Source organism: Syngnathus floridae, chromosome 19 (genome assembly GCF_059516105.1).
Source record: "Syngnathus floridae isolate MCC-2025c chromosome 19, RoL_Sflo_1.0, whole genome shotgun sequence".
NCBI lineage: Eukaryota > Metazoa > Chordata > Actinopteri > Syngnathiformes > Syngnathidae > Syngnathus > Syngnathus floridae.
In genome coordinates this window covers 3,640,675-3,661,150 of record NC_142431.1, presented here as the reverse complement: position 1 = coordinate 3,661,150, position 20,476 = coordinate 3,640,675, and the positions used below count along the sequence as shown (strand labels likewise).

Sequence of the window (20,476 nt, the reverse complement as noted above, 5' to 3'; positions counted from 1 at the left end):
GCATTCCGTGTATGCCGTTGCCTGCTTCATGATGATACAGACAGATTCGCCAAGCATCTTTCTTTCTTTCTGCGATAAAACAGCTAATCCCTGCAGGGTGCGGTAAAACAGCTAACTGAGAATGTGTAGTCCTGGTCCGAGTATTGACAATCCCTCATGTAGATGTCAAACTTTCTTAGGCTTGTCTGTTGTTCTTACTTGAACTTCTTGTATAGATAAAGGCTACAAATACTACAAGTTTCTAAATGAACAGAAGAAAGGTTTGCTTTGAGAGAAAATGTCAATTTATAGTAAGAGCAGCATTTCCTGAAATGGTTCATGACTAATCCAGAAGTACCAAAGTACTTCTTTGATAACATTGAAATGGTTATATTAATAGATAAATATTTATATAAATAGGTTTACTGGAATAGATGATTTATTGAGGGACAGAAATAGACAGGCTTGGAACTTTCATTTAGATGGCTGTCACGATTCTGCTCACTTAAGAGAGGTGATAAGAACTGTATAAGAGATATTCTCATCTTGCAGCAAATCTCTGAACTGTCAAGTGAAGTGTTGTTAAAATATTCATTAAAAATGTTTCTTGTATGATTTTGTTTACTACCGTATTTTCCGCACTACAAGGCGCACCGGATTATAAGGCACACCTTCAATGAATGGCCCATTTTAAAACTTTGTCCATATATAAGATATATACATTTGGCCGGTGGTCCGGACTTTGGACACGCCTGCTGTAGTGGCTTGATATTGGTCCATATATAAGGCGCACCTGATTATAAGGCGCACTGTCGGCTTTTGAGAAAATTGGAGGTTTTTAGGTGCGCCTTATAGTGCGGAAAACACGGTACTCTGTATCAGTTTGCTCCTGCTTGCTATCACCTTATGGCTGAGTGTCCATGGTACCAGCACCGTGGAGATCAATGAGAGAATCAGTGGAATGAAAATTAGTCACAGAGAATCGATGCTCCTCCCTGCTCTCTGTTCCCACATCTGAAAATAATATACCTAATTAAGTACCAGAGTCAACACAGTATAAAGAACAGACGCTAAATCCCAACTGATCAATAGGCCATCTTTAATGGATCACCTCACAATCTAAAGACCAACACTGGTGATGCTACAAAAACAGAGGTTAACTACAAAGTGATTGGCTATGCTTGCATGGAGTAAAACACAGTGCTCGATTTTTAAAACAATATTTACAATGATGACAACTCTTTTGAAATACCACTGTTATTTTTAGAGGGACTGACAACAGTCCAAAAGCGAGGGCACAAATTCCCTAGGCTTGTCCAACACAGATTAACGCCCTCTATGAGAGGCAGTAGCCGATTAGTCGTCGGTTGCAGTGGATTTATGATCATTTTCACATCAACCCATTGGCACTTTGAATATAATTTTGCTTGATCAACTATGTGAACATATTGCAACGAGTTTTAAAGACATGACTTCGTCCTCAGAGCTTCATAAATTCTACTGTATATCACAAAGGTGTCTCATTTTTGCCGCATCATAGTAAAATTTTTCTTCTGAGGGCCATTATGACTGTCAACCCAAATAAATGTATGAAAATCTCATATTATAAACAGTATAGGCTACACAACAAATAAATAACTTGTTTTGAGATCAGATGCTAGTAAAAACTGTACAAATGTTCAAAAAGATGAATGATGAAAAAAATATCAGTATTGTATTTTAAATTTCTGAATAGGAATTTTCTGCTGCTGAACAAAAAATGGGATGTAAATGGTTCAGTGTTCAATACGTGGGTGGATTTAAATGGTGTTGTCGCATGCACAGTATTTAATGAAGTACCATAATGGAATTATGAGAGATTTTGCCATTTGTTAATCCAAGCCATTACTAAATGGCCCCCACCTACATTGTTTTAGCTCCGGCCCAGATTCCGGCCCCCACACACTTACTCATCTGAACTTCACCTCACTAAACTCATCCTCATCTACCTCATCACTCATCTCGCAAAAGCGCACGATATTATTGGCTTTAATTATGATTTACTATGTGGTCTTTTCAGCCCTTGGAAACTAAATCTCTGATAAGATTAAGAATTGGTCGAAGAGCCACTTTCACTTAAAAATGTGTGTTCTCATCTTACTTTTATAAAATGGGTATCGATCAAGAAGGGAGCCTGTTATAATGAGAAATGTCTGGGATTAGTACAAAACAGTTTTGTATTAAGATTTTTACTATTGTTGTTGATTATATTGTGACAATTAAGATTTTATATTTGTGATATTGCAATTTTGACACAACGTATGTAGTACATTCATTATTTAACATTAATATTGGTTGTTTTTCACATTTAATGGTTCTATTACCTAAAAACTTTTTTGTGCAAATAATAAAGAGTCTTCAAAAGTAGCCCATTTTCTAGGCCATTTTGTTCGAAAACCTCAAATTAAAAACACATTTTTAAATGTGTTTTCTTTCCCACTGCCGTGAGCTACTTTTCAGTTGTGCACAACTGTGATTTAAAAAAAAAAAAAGAAGTGCTGTTTTATGTTAGATGCCTCCAATCACTGCACTATGAATACGTAAAAGTGTTTGCATAAAGTCCTTTTAATATGTTAATTTAGTTTGCAATGCTCCACATCGGCAACAGCGATGGACATTCTGGGTTGTGTTTTCAGTTTCCAAGTGGGTCATATACTAACTGCGTCTGTGGTCCTGTGATTGCTATTGATCTGCACAGAGCAACAAATACATGACCGGTTGGCTGCACACACAGCACAGTACAGTGTTGTAATGTGTGCTTCAGCCTCATTTTGGTTGCTGGGCAAAGATGCTCCCTTATGACAGCTTGCTACATTGAGGCTATATACACACTGGTTGTGCAGAGAACTGCCGTCAATGCAAACATATTGTAATATCAAAACAAACACCAAGCAGAAACACACATAGCTGCCAAGTTTTTTCCACAAAGGAGCGAGTAAACAAATTTCTTACTTCACCAGAGATATTTTTTTTTGCTGATGTGAATTATCACCTGAAGCACAAGAAACCTGTATGATTTAAAAATTAAACAACAACAATCCACTAGCTGACACTAGCTGCTTTGTTTTGATGTAAGAAATGTGAGTTTGGACTGAAACGTACGTTTTTGTTTTAAATTTCTGTTTCGAGACAAGAAAGTGCTATGGATATTGTGAATTTAAGAAATTTAAACTGTTCAATGAATACAAAACAAAGTCAAGTGTTCATTTGTTATAAAGTGAAATGCAAAAATTTGCTCTTCAATATTACAAAGTTGCTTCCCTGTGTCCCCGATATGTACACGACTGTATCCTTCTCCTTTAAGAATGTCTAATTCCCTAACTCCAGCTAATCCCCAATAAAATACCTCAAGGCTCCATTGTAGAAGTCATATAATGAAAAACAAAACAAAGAAAAAAACACAAGGACAGAGAATTTTGCACTTACGGTAGCTTGACTATGAACGCCCACACACAACTGGAGCAAGTTGCATATTGTATAAAAACACCTACGTGAAAATACATTAAAGCCAATTATGGGGATACATGTTTTGGATTTCATGAACTATCTTTTATTTAAATATTACCTTATTTAATGAATAATATGAATATTTCATGAGGGCAATAAGAGAGGTATTTTGGAGCCACATCGACGATTCAAAAGGAATATTAAACAAGAATAAATATCTGGATATCAGATGCAAATGTGTGACTTCCTGCAACACTCACATAACATATGAGAACTCTTCTCACCTGACTTTGCTACATCTCATTTGTACGGGTGGAAACGTCGCACAGAGTTGGGCTTGGCCATTCTGGCCAGTCCGAGTCGGATTGGCCGTGTGCACATCCCCAGTTTGCTGGCCTCCCAAAATGGTGCTGCGCACAAAAGCACAACGTAGTAAGCATTTGTTTTATTGCATGCATGGTAAATAACCTTGACGACGTCAATACTTTTACTTTCGTTAAGCCTCTCCTCCTGCTGTCAGCATTGTATTCTTGTTAGTTAGAAGTTTAATTGTGGGCGTGTGTTTGCCTTTTTCTGTGCGTTTTTCTTCTTTCTAACGTTATTCTTCATGAAGATGAATACACACTGAATTTACGTAACACAAGCGGACACATATTTGAAGTTGTAAGACTCCAATGTTTGTCTAAATGTCTCTATACCATTGTGCAGTGTAACAAAAAGGTGCCATCATGAGAGGTAATGATATTGTTTTGGAAAAAAAACCTTAAACCTAATGTAAACTACTTCCTGAGGGGGAACATATCATTCTGATAGTAACAATTATCATCACATTTGAATTAAGATTGCGATCACTAACTCACCGTGGCTTTGCTTGAGAGGTCGCCACACGAAAGACGGTGACCATGCTGTCCTTTTCAGCTCTGTCTGCTGGGTCTCTGAAAGCGACATTGAAAGTGAGACACAGCCAGGGATGAGTGGCTAATCCTATTTTATTTGTTATCTGCTCCTCCTCATACGATGTGCCTCCATTCATGCCAGTGTTATCGTTTCCCTGCAGGTAACCGAGGAAGGAAAATGAACCTCTGAATGCTGAGAAGAGGTTACGAAATGATTTCTTTCAAACATTTAGATTTTCTGGAGCAAAGTTAAAAACAAATCATTATCAAGCTCCACAGGGCAAAAAAATAAATGAATATTAACCTTTGTGTTTTTCTGGAGCGGGATTTAAAGCTTCTGGGGAAATGTGGCAGCCAATGTGCACTTCCTGGTCACCTCCATAGGTGGTTTTATAACAAGCCTCTGGATCTGTGACACATGTTTCCATGCTGCCGGTTTCATAAGAATCTAAATGAAAATATACATGGAACCATAATATTACAAAACTTAGTGAAATAGGTTTAAATTGTGACAAGGAAAAAAGTCAGACGTCATCATTAAATATACAGAAAGTGTAGAGTAACAATTCCAATTTTAATTTCATCCAAAGATCTAAAATGATGCTTAATTGAGACAGATCAGCTGTCATGTCATGTATAGCTTCCTCTCCTGGTGTCAGATGGGTGACCGCTCTTAACCTCTTTGACTCGTGTTTGTAACCTGAAGTTCTCATTGCTCAGTTTGTTTTATTTGATTTATTCCTCCTGTCATTTCTTTGATTTCCTTTGGCTCATCTCTTATGGCGTCTGCAGGAGAGGAATGTTTAACATGCTGGGCCCTTTAGGTAGTTGCATCTGACAGGCAAACAGCTGGACTATTATTTCAAATGATGTCTTCTAGTACAGTTATGTTGTCTTCCATCTCCAGCTGGAAGAGGTTTTGGACTGATGTTAGGAATAGAACTTGATGTCGGATGACAGCTTCCTTCATAGCCAGTTGTGCATTCTGAAGGAAGGAACAAAAACTGACTCAAGTTCTCATTTTCGTCTTCATGCTGTCATGGTCCGCTCTGGTTAGGAGAGTTAACTTCCTAATCTAAAGTTGATCTGGCATCAGACATGGGAGGAAGATGTATTTCCAGTTCACAGACGATTACTGATGAAGGTAATTCTTCACCTGCGAGGCTCTCACAGTTACAGCAATTCTCTTCAGCCTTCCTGACAGTTTTGCTCCAGACTGCGGGCTCGATTACTCTGTAAGGGTCTGCCATCATTATCTGCTTCAGCAGACTCTGTGCTGATTCTCACCGACATATCACGGTCTTTTTCCCTCTCTGTTTCAGCTGCCGTCTAAGTTATCGAGGTTTTCGGTCCCAGATGAAATGTATTCGGCTGGTGTAGCATGACTAGAGATAAGTGACACCTCAGTACATTCAAAGGGAGAGGCTGTGTCGCTTGCTCCTTTATCGTTAGCTTGGTCATTTGTTTCTCTGTCACACATATCGTGACACGTGTCCATTTTTCTTTTATCCACAGCCAACATAAAGGGAATATTCTTATCAGGTGAAGAGACAAATAATTGAAACTCCTCAATATGACTGAGTGATTTCTCTCCCTCATCCTGCCTCAGTCCCTGTTGGAAGATAGGATCAGTAAAATCCTCCTCCTTTTGATTACTTGCAAATGCAGTGCCAGCAGATTGGCTGCATGTTCTAACAATAATAGTGTCATATTGGTTAGAGTCACAAGAGATATTTATCTGATATCTGACTTCCGCATCATTGGGCAATCCATTGTAAAAGGTAAGCTGCAATCAACAGGAGGTTTGTCTTTAAGGGATTTATAGAGCAGTGTCTACATCTTTGTCACACAGGCGCCATTCAGATATTTTGTGTGCAGCAGGCCCATAGGACCTCGTGATGTTGGGGTGGAATGCTGATTCTAGTTAAAGTAAGCCACCAGTGTAATCAAATTAGGTTTTTCATCTGTTGGACTATGACGTTTTGTTTTGATTGACGATAGACAGACTGACGGGCCGATGACGGAACTAATGAAGGAAATACTTTTAGAATAACAAGGACGAAAGACAGACCAGCAAAATTTGGTAAATTGCCCACCTCTGGTGCCTGCATTATTCGTCACTGTACAGTCTTGCTTCATTCTTTTGGAGGAGAGAGAACTTTCAATCTCTGGTTCAAGGCTCAATCGTCCCTGCACTGTAAAATCCATTTTCTTCACAACTGAAACCTGTCAAAAAATAAATAGAAATGCTGATTATACTCTATGTTGCACATCAAATATAAAGTAAAAAAGATAGTAGTGCTGACCTGTCTTTCATTGATGGGTGAAAGGCAAATAATGTGTTCAGCAGTAACAATACTGTTGAAACAGTTTAGGTTTAAGTCTTAGCACTTTAACGATGGAGGTAGATGGGGGTCAAAGGTTTTGGACTTGATAAAACAAAACTCGTACTTGAACAAATAAAACTATAAATAATAAAAAAAGTGTTGAGCTTGAAACTTGAAAAAAATAAAAATGTACTCAAAATAAAAATATTCTTTTTTGAATTGAAAATAGTTTTGCTTCTTTTTGGTAATTTTTTGGGCTAAAATATTTATTTTCAGGTTTCACTTCCATTTATTTCTATCTATTTCTATCTATTTCCATCTATTTTCAACTCCCAAAAAATATTTTTATTTGTCAATTTCAAACTCAACACGCTCATTTTCAGTTTCAAGTTTTATTTGTTCAAGTACGAGTTTCATTTTTTTCAAGTACAAAACTTTTGACTCCAATCTAACTCCATATCTAACACTCTACAATCTACATATGAACTAATAATAATAGCAGTAGTAGATAGTAGTAGTACTAGTAGTACTAGTAATAGTGGTAGTAGTAGTAGTACTTTGGACACTGAAGAAGGCGGAAGTTACTGCCGAAACTGTCAGGAAAAGCTACTAAGGTAAGACCTTGCAACTTGTCTGAACAAAAGAATAATATGGCTAGTAGTAGGAATAATTAATATAGTTAATAACTCACACACTCAACTGACCTTTAAACCTGCCTCCCAGTTTAACCAGGAGCCGACAACAGGGCGCCACTTTCCCTCTAGTTAGCATCTAGCTTAAAATGGCTTCACTGTCGAGAACCTTGATTGGCGCCAAAGTGCCTGAGAGAAATATGACGTCATTCTCGGACCGATTTCGAAATAACCCGGTGTCATATTTGATGTTTGGCTAACTGTAGCCGATTATTTACGCACTGCAACATTTGGTGTATGCGTGAAAAGGCTGTTTTATGCCATTTCACGTCACGCGCAGTTTAGGGAAGCATATGAGCACACACAGAGGAGATAAGCGCATCTCCCCCCTCTCCCTCTTGCTCAGTGCATCACGGCAGTGTGCATTTAGCAGCAGCATCCTACGCACCTGCACCGCTCACTATCACAACCAACGACATTACAATACTCATCATTTCAAAGAAAATAAAAATCCGATAGAAAGAACTACAACACAAGCTCGACTAAGGACGTTTCTTTTCTTTTTTTTCGTCCTTGCAGTTTTGGATCTCTCCATATATTAGATCGGACTTCCCTATTCGACTTTTCAGGTAAGATATGTTCCATTCAACATTAGTGTATTTATTTATTTACATATTATTTAATATTAGGATGCAATATGGTGCGTCATCCCTTCTGCTTCTTTGAGAATAATATTAGATGTTTATCCGGATGGCTTTTGGGTCATAAAATGTACATTTGCGTGAGTTCCGATTCAACAACTAAAGTGAAGAGCTTGACTACTTGTCCTGTACGATAAAAATTCATTCATTCAATATAGCTCACCAAATCAAATGCAAGTTGCAACTCTCCGTGCGCGCGTTCATGCGCGTGTGTGAGAAAGGAAGATGAACATGAAGTGTTTTCCATAATCAGTCCATTACTTTTTTACCAACCAGTGCAGGTTGACCACACCTCCTCATCTTTTTTCATGATGATCGGCACTCTTGATCATTCTGCATGCTGACACGCACAGATATACTGAAACACACCTATTATTAATCATGTGTTTACAGAACACCATCTGCATTGTCCAAAGCTTATTTCTCCCCCCTGTCAGGGCTCCTTTTCAAGGTCATCAAGCGAATGATGGTAAAGGGAGCTTGTGTTATGTAATAGCCATCCCACCGCCTGACTGTGGTGATGATCTTTCTGCACGATGTTAGATCAACCTTAGTGTTGTCTTGACATCCGCATACATGCTGACGACTGGTCGGCATTGATTCCCCCTTTTAGTCTATCCTCAAGTGTTAGAAGGACAAAAAAACTATTTAGTCTGGAGTCATTTTGCTCTTCTGCATTGCGCACTGACCTCCACTGGCACTTTTCTAAACTAAGATAGATGTAGAATTTTTCCCTTGAGGTATCACCAAGTAAGATAAGTGTGTGTGTTCACTGGTTTTGCATTCGCTTCAGAAAGAAATGTTGCTTGAATGTCTTTTTCATTCCTGAAGCAATTATATCAACAATTAGAATCTGCCTTTTGTCTTCCATACTATGCAACAAAGCAACAAGGAACTAAAATACACAACGTCAGCTCTGATGCCTGTATTTTGAATGAAGAGGAAAGTGTGTGCGTGCGTGTGTGCATATCAAAAATATGTATTCGCTCATGCAGAAAATCATGTCATGCCAACGTTTGTTTTAATATGATCACTGACAAGAAGTAAAAAGACAAATAGAGTCATCTAATGAATTGACTGAACACTCCATCACGGTAAACAGTGGAAACGCTAAAATTTTTTCGAATGACATGTTCCATGGTCAAATCGTCTTTATGAGTTGCTTTGGATCGCTAATTATGTTTTAGGTGAAACTCAGTGTGAGATCTATCTAGTATACACAGTAGGGTGGATGTACAGAACAGCTTGCTCAGAGACACGCCCAGCATAGCGCAGCGCAGTGGTGCCAAATTCTCAAACATGCTAAAGGAGGCTTGACTCTGCATGAAAATCAAGATGCACGCTATTTACTAAAATAAAATGATGCAAGTGTGTAATTTAAGGTTGCAGATTGTATCCTTGTCTTTCCTTGTAAGCAGTTAGTTTTCCATTAGATTTCAGCAGTTGGACCTTTTGCACCCCAAGCAAGGGTCATACCACAATAGTATGTGTCCTATGTTGGTGGTATTTGTTGGAGCAGACTATTCTTTAGAGCAGGGGTGTCAAACTCATTTTTTTTGCAGGCCGCATTGTAGCCATAGCTTCTTTCAAAGGGCCATTATGACAGTCAATCAAAATAAAGGTATGAGCACCTCATTATATACAGTAAAAGCTACAAAACAAACTGATAAATAACTCGTTTGCAAATCAGACGAGTAAAAACTGATCAAATATTTAAAAAAAAGATATTAAAAGTGAAGAGAATTTGCAATTCTAGTCATGACACACGAATTTGATGCACAATTTGCGGGCCACATAAAATGATATGGCGGGCCGTATCTGGCCCCCGGGCCTTGAGTTTGACACCTCTGCTTTAGAGTCTACCAAAAGCTCACACACACACACACACACACACACACACACACACACACACACACACACACACACACACACACCTATTCCACCCCCCAAAAATCTCATCTATCTTCTGACAACTGCCGCCTCAAGGTTCTACCCATCTAGTCTGACAACATACAAAAGTCAAAACGCTGTTATATGTTCTGTTTACTCACTTTCACTGCTGCACCATCACTCAGGATTTTTTTTTTAAGTGTCCTCTCAAGGTTGATATAATATAAGATGGAACTTCTTTGCTTCACTGCACAAGCAGTGGTGACTAGGAAGTTCCCCGTTTTTTTTCCACTGATACTTTTATTGATATCTTTGGAAAAATGATAAATAAAAGAGGATTGTGTCATTGAAAATACTCAACACAGTAAGAATTTTTCATTCAAGTTTACAATTCATCTCATAATGTAATACAAACACATCATATTTCTCATTTGAAAATGTAATTTACAGAGTAGCTATTGGGTTTGTCCAAAGTGAACAAAAGAGTTATTTATTCATGAGAACATTATTTCTCGGCGGCCATTTTATGCAACTGGAATTGACTCCATTATCACACCATCGCTGCCCAAATGAATCCATCAGCCTTGTTATATTGTTTTTACACAAATACATCAGATTACCAATTTATTTTATCAAGAAAATGTCGTGCATCTCTGTATTGTTTCGTTGCAATCTGCTCCTTTTAAGATGTGAACACAAATCAAAAAGAATAGAGCCTTGATTAGCTCAAATGTCATGGCTGAAATAGCATCTTAGAATCCAATGTCTAGTTTTGATGACAGTCAGTCATGGCTAGTGTTTATCTATAATTACAAGTCTACATAAAATGACACGACTTGTGAGCCTCGGTCTTGTCTGAGTGTTTCAAATGTTCAACATGATCGTAAGGGCGTAAATATCCTGCAAATCACCAAATGGCTTCCATTTTTTGCGCAGATGGCTTTGTTTTTGTTGTCACTGACAGATTGCCATTTAACTCGTAGGGATTCCCATTATTGCTGCACCATAATTACCACAACAAATCCCCACATTTTAGATTTCCACTCAATTGTGGATATTATGGCAGAAAATGAAAGTTCAAATAATGTGTCTGACACTTCTGGCTGAACTGATTTCATTGGTTCTGACTGGCTGCTTCTAAATATGAAAAAAACTAATAAAGCTAGCTGATGAAATGAAGAAAGAAAAATGTAGTATGTCTCATAGCTGAACTTATTACTAAACACAGAGTTCTGCAGCAATCTCAGTTTTCATTCAATCACCACTCTCTTTTTGTAATAGACATTTGTATGTGTGTGTGTGTTTGTGTGCAGGCAAAATGGGGAAACAGAACAGCAAGCTGACCCCCGAGGTGATGGAAGACCTGGTGAAGAATACAGAATTCAATGAACATGAGCTGAAGCAGTGGTACAAGGGTTTCCTGAAGGACTGTCCCACTGGACGTCTGAACCTAGAGGAGTTCCAGCAACTCTATGTCAAGGTGAATCATACGCAGCAAGTTTTGGTCAAATGCTTTCATCCCAAAATAGATGGTTGCCTTCTTCCAAGGTCCAAGAATAGAGAAAAATCAAAGGAGGAATCAATCCTGTGCACTCAAGCACACACGTTCACTAGACTGAACAAAAGCAGAGTCCCATCTCCAATTTTAAAATCACAATGGGAGCATTCTGCACTCAGTTGACCTTGGGGTCACATCGTAGCAACGATGATTGCTAAAATGGTTGGATTGAAGGTGGTTGAAAACCTCAAAGTGAGCAACCTAAATTAAAAAAAAAGTGTTCTTTTAAAATTTGTTATTTTAAAATTAGTGGTTAGTTAGTTAGCCGCTTTGATTGGTTATGAATTCAATCGGCCATGATCACTCCCACAGACATGCCTGCGTTTTCAGTCTTTTTATTTTTTCCAGAAATATGAACCAGATATTATCTTGCTGAAACCTTTTAAACATCCAAAGATATATATATATTTTTTTTTTTTTTGCTAGATAGTTGTATGAATATATCAGCAAGACAGACTGGTAAAATTAGCTCATTATGAACTTATTTTAACTAAATTTAATGATTGACATTGCTGTGAGTAAAAATATATTATATTTATTTTTCCAGCCTTTTTACTACTCAGCATTAATCAATTTTGTTGATCATAAATTGACTATCGGCATGGTCCCATTTGCTGTTTCTGTATCTAGGCAGAAAACCAACAGAGATGCAGATATCAGACTGGCCTCTACTCACGTTAATATTTGTCCTACTGTATCTCATTAAACAGCGGGTGTGAATTTATTCAATGACTTATTCATTTCATTTAGTCTTATAAACAGTGACGATTTCACAATTGAACTGACAAAAAATACAACTGGGAGGGTTTTTGGAGAAATATTACAACTATTTGTTGCCTGCCTGCCTTTTAGAGGAGTCTAATTTGTATTTTAAAAACAATTTTAAAAACTGAATTCAATTACCGCCTATTATAGTTTGATAAAATGGCTGTGTAATTGTATAGTTACTCTGATTACATTGGTGTATACGTCATTTTTATTTGTGTTTAATCCCATTATGTACAATTCTTCAGACTTCGGATGCTAGCCTGCATTGTGAGCAGCGTAAGAATGAGCATTAATCTTTTATAACCGGTGCCAGGAAATGCCAGAGGGTGCTTCAGTTACATAAGACCCTCCTGCACGGGCACTGAGGTCACAAGTGCACTTCCTTTAAAATGCCAATGGAGTTCACGCATCAGCTCCCAACCTGGAAAGAAACTTTTGCGTCATGGCTCGGAAGCTTTCAATTGAAAAACTATGTGAAATTTCCATTTCCGCTCATTAATTCTAATAACATTCTTCAAATTATTTAAAATAGAACAACCCAAATATCAGAATTCACCACACAGTTTTTTTTTACATAAAGTAAATATGAAAATTACAATAACAAAAAGCACAGGCAGGTACAAAATAGCCACAAATTGAATGGAATATCCCTTTATTGATGCAACCTATTGTGTTTCTAGGCAACAGGGAATCCATGATAGGGCTTTATTTAAATCCAGCAAGCTGATAAGTGGAAAAACAATCTGCTGTAACCTCACATTAACAGGACACATTGTTCCCGTGAAGAGTGATTGTGTACGTATAAGAGGGGGGGGGGGGGTAGTGTTGCTTGAAAACAGGAAAGCAAGGGGCAAAAACAGGAAAAATATGAATGTGTGTCTGTGTGCATTATTTACTAGTTATAACTCTGATGGAGTCATGCAACACATGCAAAATCCAAACAAAAAAAAATGCAGCACTTTTACAAAATCAGCCTAAAGAAAATGTATTTAAAAGAAAAGTGGCTACATGTAATTTTCATTCCTCTTGATATGCTGTGCCATGCTGGGCAACCCAGTGTATGGACTTTGTTCACACCCACATCGGCGCAAATTGCCCTTTTTTTATTTTATTATTATTTGGTCATGAAAATAGGAAATATTTAGTTAAACAGTATAGCAGGAGAAGTAGTCTTACAATTGGATGTTTGAATGCCTGGATAATATGGCACAAATGATTTCCATCTTAATTCATGTAAAAACATGTTGGTCAATAACACCAAAGGAAAAAGTTTGACTTCAAAATGAAGTTGGAAGTTATGCGGTGCTATTGTTGACACCACCGTAGCCAAAAGGGATGGCTGTCGAGTTGTGACATTTCATTCACTGAGGCTCTTATACGTCAGTGTGTGAAATTTCACATGCCAGATACATCAGCTCCTTTGTAAGCCATTTGGAACAAGAGCTGAAACACTTGTCACGCTCAAAGATCATTACGAACATGTTGAGCAAGATGAGCATGGACACCAATATATAATTTATTTATTCTTAGGTCAGCAAACGTGCTTTTTCTGGATTACCGTATTTGGAAAATGTCATTGCATTCATATATTGGCTACTATTTATTCATTTCAGGGTCACTAGGATGCTAAGGGTGCAATGTGAGGTACACCCTGGACTCATGTTGACACGTTGACACAGGCGATCCATCACACTCAACCATCGATTCAATTTCCACACATGAAAAACACGCTTGGAGCCTGTTACAAGCTACTATGGACTTGTCGCCAGTCAGTCACAAGGCACATATAGAAACAACCCATTCACACTTACATTCACACCCATCTCAGTGAGAACCGAACGAACGCTGCCTGATGAACTCAGACGAGTCAACCATCACTGTGATTCATTCACACTCGTGTACTTTAGCATACAGGATTTTTAGACATTGCACATGTGAGAGTTGAATGAAAGGAATAAGTTCAGAACTTTTTTTTTAATCTAATTTTAAAGGCAGTAATATCAAATTCAAAATATCATTTACAAAAAGGTCCCTTTTTCATTCTTTGAAAAATGAATGTTTTGATTAAGATGTACCGTATTTTCCGCACTATAAGGCGCACCTAAAAACCTCCAATTTTCTTAAAAGCCGACAGTGCGCCTTATAATCCGGTGCGCCTTATATATGGACCAATATTGAGCCACTACAGCAGGCGTGTCCAAATATATGGACTTACGTATATATGGACAAAGTTTTAAAATGGGCCATTCATTGAAGGTGCGCTTTATAAACCGGTGCGCCTTATAGTGCGGAAGTGTATATCAAATCATATTTCCCTCCTATAGGAATTCCGTCCTTGAGAAAAAATTCCAAGGCAAGAAATTTGTATAAAATTTTAAGTTAATCCAAACTAAAGTTCAATTTTAGCCCCAAAGAACACAGAGCATGTCTGAAAGCGTCTCTACGATGAAACCAATTTTTGGAACTTGTTTTCGACGGGCTCCTGCTGGAGCCAGGCCAGGAAACAAAACTTGTAACACAATGAATGTTTCCACTTTTAATATGCACGTCCAGCTCCGTCATGGGAACTCCACAACAAACAGCCTACCGCATTATGAGCATCCCATTATAGAGGGAAATGCTAACACCACCACAAGTGGTTAGAAACCACAGATCCTTTATTAGTGTTTTGCACTGCATCTGAGCACACTCTAGGGTTCATGAATATTTTAACTGTACTGTAATTGAATACTATAATTATTAAAATTGTTTTTTTTGCTTTGCTTTGTTAAAGCAATAGAAAAATATCATGGAAGAAAAAATATTTAAGATAATCCAACCTATAATACATTGGAACATGGAAACTAATTTATGCAACAGTGTTAGTTAGTTTAGTTGTAATCTACAAAACAAAATCATTACCCATAAAAATCAGCTGGCTAACCTAATTTAAGTAAGCTCGCTTATAAACACTTTTGGGTAATTGGTGAAACAGTGATTTGCCAATATACCAAGCAAAAAATACATGATGGTAAAATATGACAATACTATGTAAAAAATAGTAATCTTATGCATACATGCATGCAAAGACAGGACATTATACTATGTACACTATTATGGATTTATGACTGTAAAAAAAAATTCAACCACATTATGGCCATCCAGATAATCTAGAACAAGAGCTTGTGTGTCACAGTTGCATCACATCACACGCTTACGCATGAATTCTCAGTCTACCCTCTTTTGCTTCCGCTCTTCTCTGGCATTGTCTTTGTGCACGGATAAGCGTGAGAAGGTTACAAGCCGATGCTGAGTGTTTAAAAAGGCCTTCTCACTTCACTCAAGCTGCTTGCCGATGAATGTTTCCATGCAAACTGCGTCACAACAAGCGGAGAGTAAACCCCAGGTTCACCTACCAAGCCTGGCAGCCAAGCAATGAGTCACACTCCTGCTTGGCCGCCCATCTGTATCTGAATTAGAACACAGTCAGCACATCGGAGGCAGGGAACGGCAGCAGTGTGAATATTGCACACATTTGTAATGTTGTCCTGTTAATGAATAGATTTCTAAAATCATAAAGTATTTATAAATCTCAGTAATATAGTGCTTGGTTATTCCCGAGCGGAGCATTGTGACTAGTCTGAAATGTCTTGAAAGTGGCTCTGGATCTTCTCCCAGTCTAACTGGTCATGTGATTGGCAGGGAAACTCAATGAGTAAATTAGCCCCCAAGGGATGCAGCTGAATTGAATTCACTCCAATTCAATTTTGTTATAAAGCACAAATTCAAAATAATTATTTTCCATAAACGTCACATATACTTTTCAGTCCACTTTTAATAAGGCTCTGTATGCCCATAGCTAGTTTAATTTAATTATTGATCAAGCAGGAGAGGAATTGCAACATCAAACACAATATAATGAGTGAGGGAATTTTAATCGCTTCAAATTGGAGATTTTTTTTTAATATACTGTATTTATAATTTGGCTCTATTCGATCCTTTTTACTTTCCAGATAACGGCTAATCCAGTTACATGCAATCTGCAACTCCCCAAACTGCAACATAGAATAACAAAATCTCCCCATTTGAAATCCTGACCCTTGCAAGCTCATCACTGAAAGCTTTTAAGCTGCAAGATGTCTGTCCAGCTTAGCTCTTATCTAAAGAGCACCAAGCAAAACACAAATTTGGATCTGGGGGTTGCTGCTAAGGGGGTTATTTTCAACCCAAACTTGTTAAATCCTTTTCTCACTTCCTGATGAGCTTCTTTGTGCATTTCACCACGTGTGTGTGTGTGTGTGCTCCATCACGAACTGAATTATGCATCTGTTCTTCGATGTTGCATCCAGTCTGTGAGAAATGGCTTTCACTGAAGTGCGACTTGTCAAGTGTCTCCTTTCCCCTTCTCTGCCAATCAAAGTGTTTGGATGATCACCAGTGCCAGCTTGCAGCCTGATTAGAGAGGCTTTAATGTTCTGCTACACAACAGTGTGTGTATGTGTTTTGCGTGTGCGTTCGCCATCCTGGCTTGTGCCAGGCTCAAATTATCCACTGATGTTAGCTCTCAGCTGTGTCTGTATAAACTCTGACATTCAACTTGTAAAGCCAACCTCATCACAGAATTGGAAAACCCAACCTCGGGATGGGAATGAGACTTAGCAGAGGGCAACACAGAGCGGAGTTTAATAAAAAGCATGGCTAACTGGTAGCTTACCAAACTACATTGTTTTGAAGTCATTTTTTTTAATATCAATATTGCAGAATTAATTGTCCCAGTCGTTGATTAAGGCAGGGGTGTCAAACTAATTTTTTTTCGTGGGCCGCATTGTAGTCATAGCTTCTTTTCGAAGGGCCATTAAATAAATAAATGTATGAGCACTTCATATTATATACAGTGAAAACAAAACAAACTGACAAATAACTCATTTTCAAGTAAAAACTGGTCAAATATTTTTATGTTAGATATTATTAAAAGTGAAGACAATTTGCAATTCTAGTAATGACACAAATTTGATGCACAATTTGTCTTCGCGGGACACATAAAATGATATAGCGGGCCGTATCTGGGCCCCCAGGCCTGGAGTTTGACACCTGTGGATTAATGAAATATGATCAAGTGCTCATCGCCCTCGTTAAAGAAATTCCTGCTGCCGCTTTAAACTTATAAAAGTCAAAGTACTGCAGTCACGGAAATCTTAGTCTCTTCCCCCCCGCCGCCGCCTCATCCATCTGTCCCACTTTCTTTCCTCCATCTCGCTCTGATTTTACATAACACAATGTGTTTCATAACTTTGCAGCTTCTTAAGAGGCTGCAGTTGCTTCTTCTTCTCTCCTTCATTGCTTCGTTGGCTTTTGTCCTCACGCCAACTCAACCCCATTTGTCTCCTGCTGTTCCAGGATATGGCAGCCCAACAAAAGGGTGGTCTTCACAAATCAGTGTGTTGACCTTCTAAATCTATTAAGAGGTCACACAAACATGCTGTTGTTTTCCTTTGAATTTGTTAGTACGTTAAAACAAGATTGACTTTTTTCTCCCCTTGTAGTTTTTCCCTTATGGTGACGCGTCCAAGTTCGCCCAGCACGCCTTTAGGACCTTCGACAAGAATAGCGATGGCACCATCGACTTCAGAGAGTTCATCTGTGCGTTGTCCATCACATCACGGGGCAGCTTCGAGCAGAAGCTTAATTGGGCCTTCAACATGTATGACCTGGACGGAGATGGCAAGATAACACGGGTGGAGATGCTGGAGATCATCGAGGTAGGGATTGATCATTTCATGAAATGTGGAATTCAAAATGTGGGCTTCTCCGGTTTACGACTTTCTCGAATAAGTTGTGGTTGCCCACACAAATATACTGCAAATCAACTTCCTCAGTTTTGTTCTTTGCCATGGAGACATTGTGTGAAACTATGGAGTCACTGACAATGAGACACCAAGGCAAGAAATAAACTCGGGAGTCAGTCGGTATGAGTCACTATATTCGCCTGCTGGATATCTTGGATCTTGAAGGCCAATTCACACATTTCCTTCAAGCCTGGGGCTTTTTGTCTGTGAGCTCCAAAACCAGGCAAGTGGAAAATCAGGGAAGAATGAAGCGTTTTTATTGTCCTATTCTGCCCCCTAGTGGGAGGAGGTGTAACAGCTGCTGATCATGATGGAGAGGAGCCACAATTTGTCATCACACCTAGCAGGGTTCCACATAGGACCACAAAATTCTTTTTTAAATAAAGACAAGATGCCAAAAGCTTTTTAGACTGGAACAATTCACAAACAATTCTCCATTAATGGAGACTATATTGCTCCTCCAAATCTGTTGCCATAATCTTTTTTATTCTTCCTCCTTCCAAGTTCTGCTCTTCTGATTCCATCCTTGCAGGCAATCTACAAAATGGTGGGCACAGTGATCATGATGAAAATGAACGAGGACGGGCTGACGCCCGCGCAGCGTGTGGACAAGATCTTTTCCAAGATGGATAAGAACAACGACGACCAGATCTCGCTGGACGAATTCAAAGAGGCGGCCAAGAGTGACCCCTCCATTGTATTACTCCTGCAATGCGACCTCCAGAAATAAGATGAAGGGCGAGCGGAACAAGCCCGACAAGACGCCACCGCCGCTACCGCCACGGACTGCACAGAAAGAATTTCATGTTCCATTCAGTTTGCAGCTATTTCCACTGAACAAATAACAGAAAAAATGCTTGGACGACCTTTCAATGGATCTTGCTTCTTGTGTTTGAAACACTTGTGTGCATGAGAATGTTATTTGCTTTAACAAAACATAAACACACACACAGACACACGTACATATACACAACAGTATGCCACTGTATAATAATGCCACGCACAAATAATATATAAAGATATATAAATATATATTTAAATTATTTTAAAAAAATCAAATGCCAAAATGTGAAGTGTGCAATGTTTTTTTTTTCCCTCCAGTTTCATTCTATCGGAGCATCAATGACGTGCTACACTGGATTCTCCGCTATACTCTATTTGTTGTTCCACTGATGCTAGCTGTGCGTGTTTACTTAAATCAACCAAACCAAATTCCTATATGGTTATGCATCTGCCTCTATCTGTCAAATATTAGCTTTAGATAATACAACAGACAAGTGGTTTGTCCGGCGTTTCCTTCTCAAACATGCTTGTACTGTCAGAAATACTAAAAAAATTAAAAAAAATAAAATGTAGATATTTTGCATGCCTTTAGGTTCTGCCTTAAAACGCTTAAAACATTTTGCACCCTGCGGTTGAGGACAAGAAAGCCTTATCAAATTTGATAGCTGTAAGGAAAAGATTTATTTTTGAAAGAAAAGGGTGGGGAACCACATCATTGTGGGATGCCATTTTTTTTTTTCTCCCTGACTGCTTATACTGTGGCCGTGTCATTTTAGCTGTAGTAACCCTCAACCCGACTTTGAGCATCACACGTCATGAGACAATTGCACGCCATTGATTTGAAGGGACGAATCTAGAACATACATCCCTGATTAAGGATCAATCAATCAATTGGGTTTTTAAATATTGCCTTTCGACGGCAGAATTTATGAATGTGTTTTTCAACACAATAAATTCCAGACTGATCTTTGCAGGTCAGTGCAAATATGGAAATTGAGTCGAATTAGGCCTGCATTTCAACTTTTTAGTTCTTTGTCAAAGAGTGCGTTCATTGAAACAAGAGGACAACCCTTCTCGTTAAACAATTAACCCGCTCAGCCTTTTTGTACTTTTTTAATATATGGCGCTCATTGTATGAATGCAAAGTGTCACGAAGGTCAGTGGAAGCGTGGGGCCTTCCCCAGAGAACCCATCATTAACTTTCAGTAAATAAGTCCACCCTTCCCATTTTACACTTTAATTCAACACAGTCTAGTGTTTCATTAGCAATTGTGTTCTAATACTTATTCCTCAGTAGTGTAGCTTGTCCTTTAAAAGTCCACCACATTTTTTTTTTTTGGGGGGGGAGCATTTCTAACTACATGTCTGTTGTTGCGAAGCTCAAGATGCCAAATGTAAGCAAAAGGCAACTGTGTACAAGAATTCTTTTGTAGCATGTATTGTGTTCCCGATGACATGGCTGCACTACACCCTGTGTTGTGATTTAATCTAATAAAAGGAACTCTATGGGCTGTTTTACCTCTCTTGCTCCAATACAGACAGAAAGACACTCAGCAAATATTAATCAGGCATTATCTGTTTCGAAATGACATTAATATAAATTAAATGACGTTAATATTTTCACTCTAAAA

The 20,476-nt window shown here is 38.4% G+C and overlaps 2 protein-coding genes and 1 pseudogene across 2 annotated transcripts; 1 reads left to right on the top strand and 2 right to left on the bottom strand.

Moving 5' to 3' along the window:
- Positions 1-3,097: 3,097 nt before the first annotated feature.
- On the bottom strand, positions 3,098-7,772 carry LOC148381706 (uncharacterized). Its single transcript, XM_088362619.1, has 5 exons — positions 7,393-7,772; positions 6,458-6,587; positions 4,666-4,809; positions 4,326-4,400; positions 3,098-3,875 (listed from the first exon to the last, which is right to left on the bottom strand). The coding sequence occupies exons 2-5, from the start codon at positions 6,567-6,569 to the stop codon at positions 3,766-3,768; spliced, it is 441 nt and encodes a 146-aa protein (XP_088218745.1). The 5' UTR covers positions 6,570-6,587; positions 7,393-7,772; the 3' UTR covers positions 3,098-3,765.
- Positions 5,432-6,194, bottom strand: LOC148381707 (uncharacterized; annotated as a pseudogene).
- Positions 7,661-20,356, top strand: vsnl1a (visinin-like 1a). The gene is made up of 4 exons (XM_088362617.1): positions 7,661-7,949; positions 11,225-11,391; positions 17,760-17,975; positions 18,595-20,356. The coding sequence occupies exons 2-4, from the start codon at positions 11,230-11,232 to the stop codon at positions 18,790-18,792; spliced, it is 576 nt and encodes a 191-aa protein (XP_088218743.1). The 5' UTR covers positions 7,661-7,949; positions 11,225-11,229; the 3' UTR covers positions 18,793-20,356.
- The last annotated feature ends 120 nt before the right edge of the window (positions 20,357-20,476 follow it).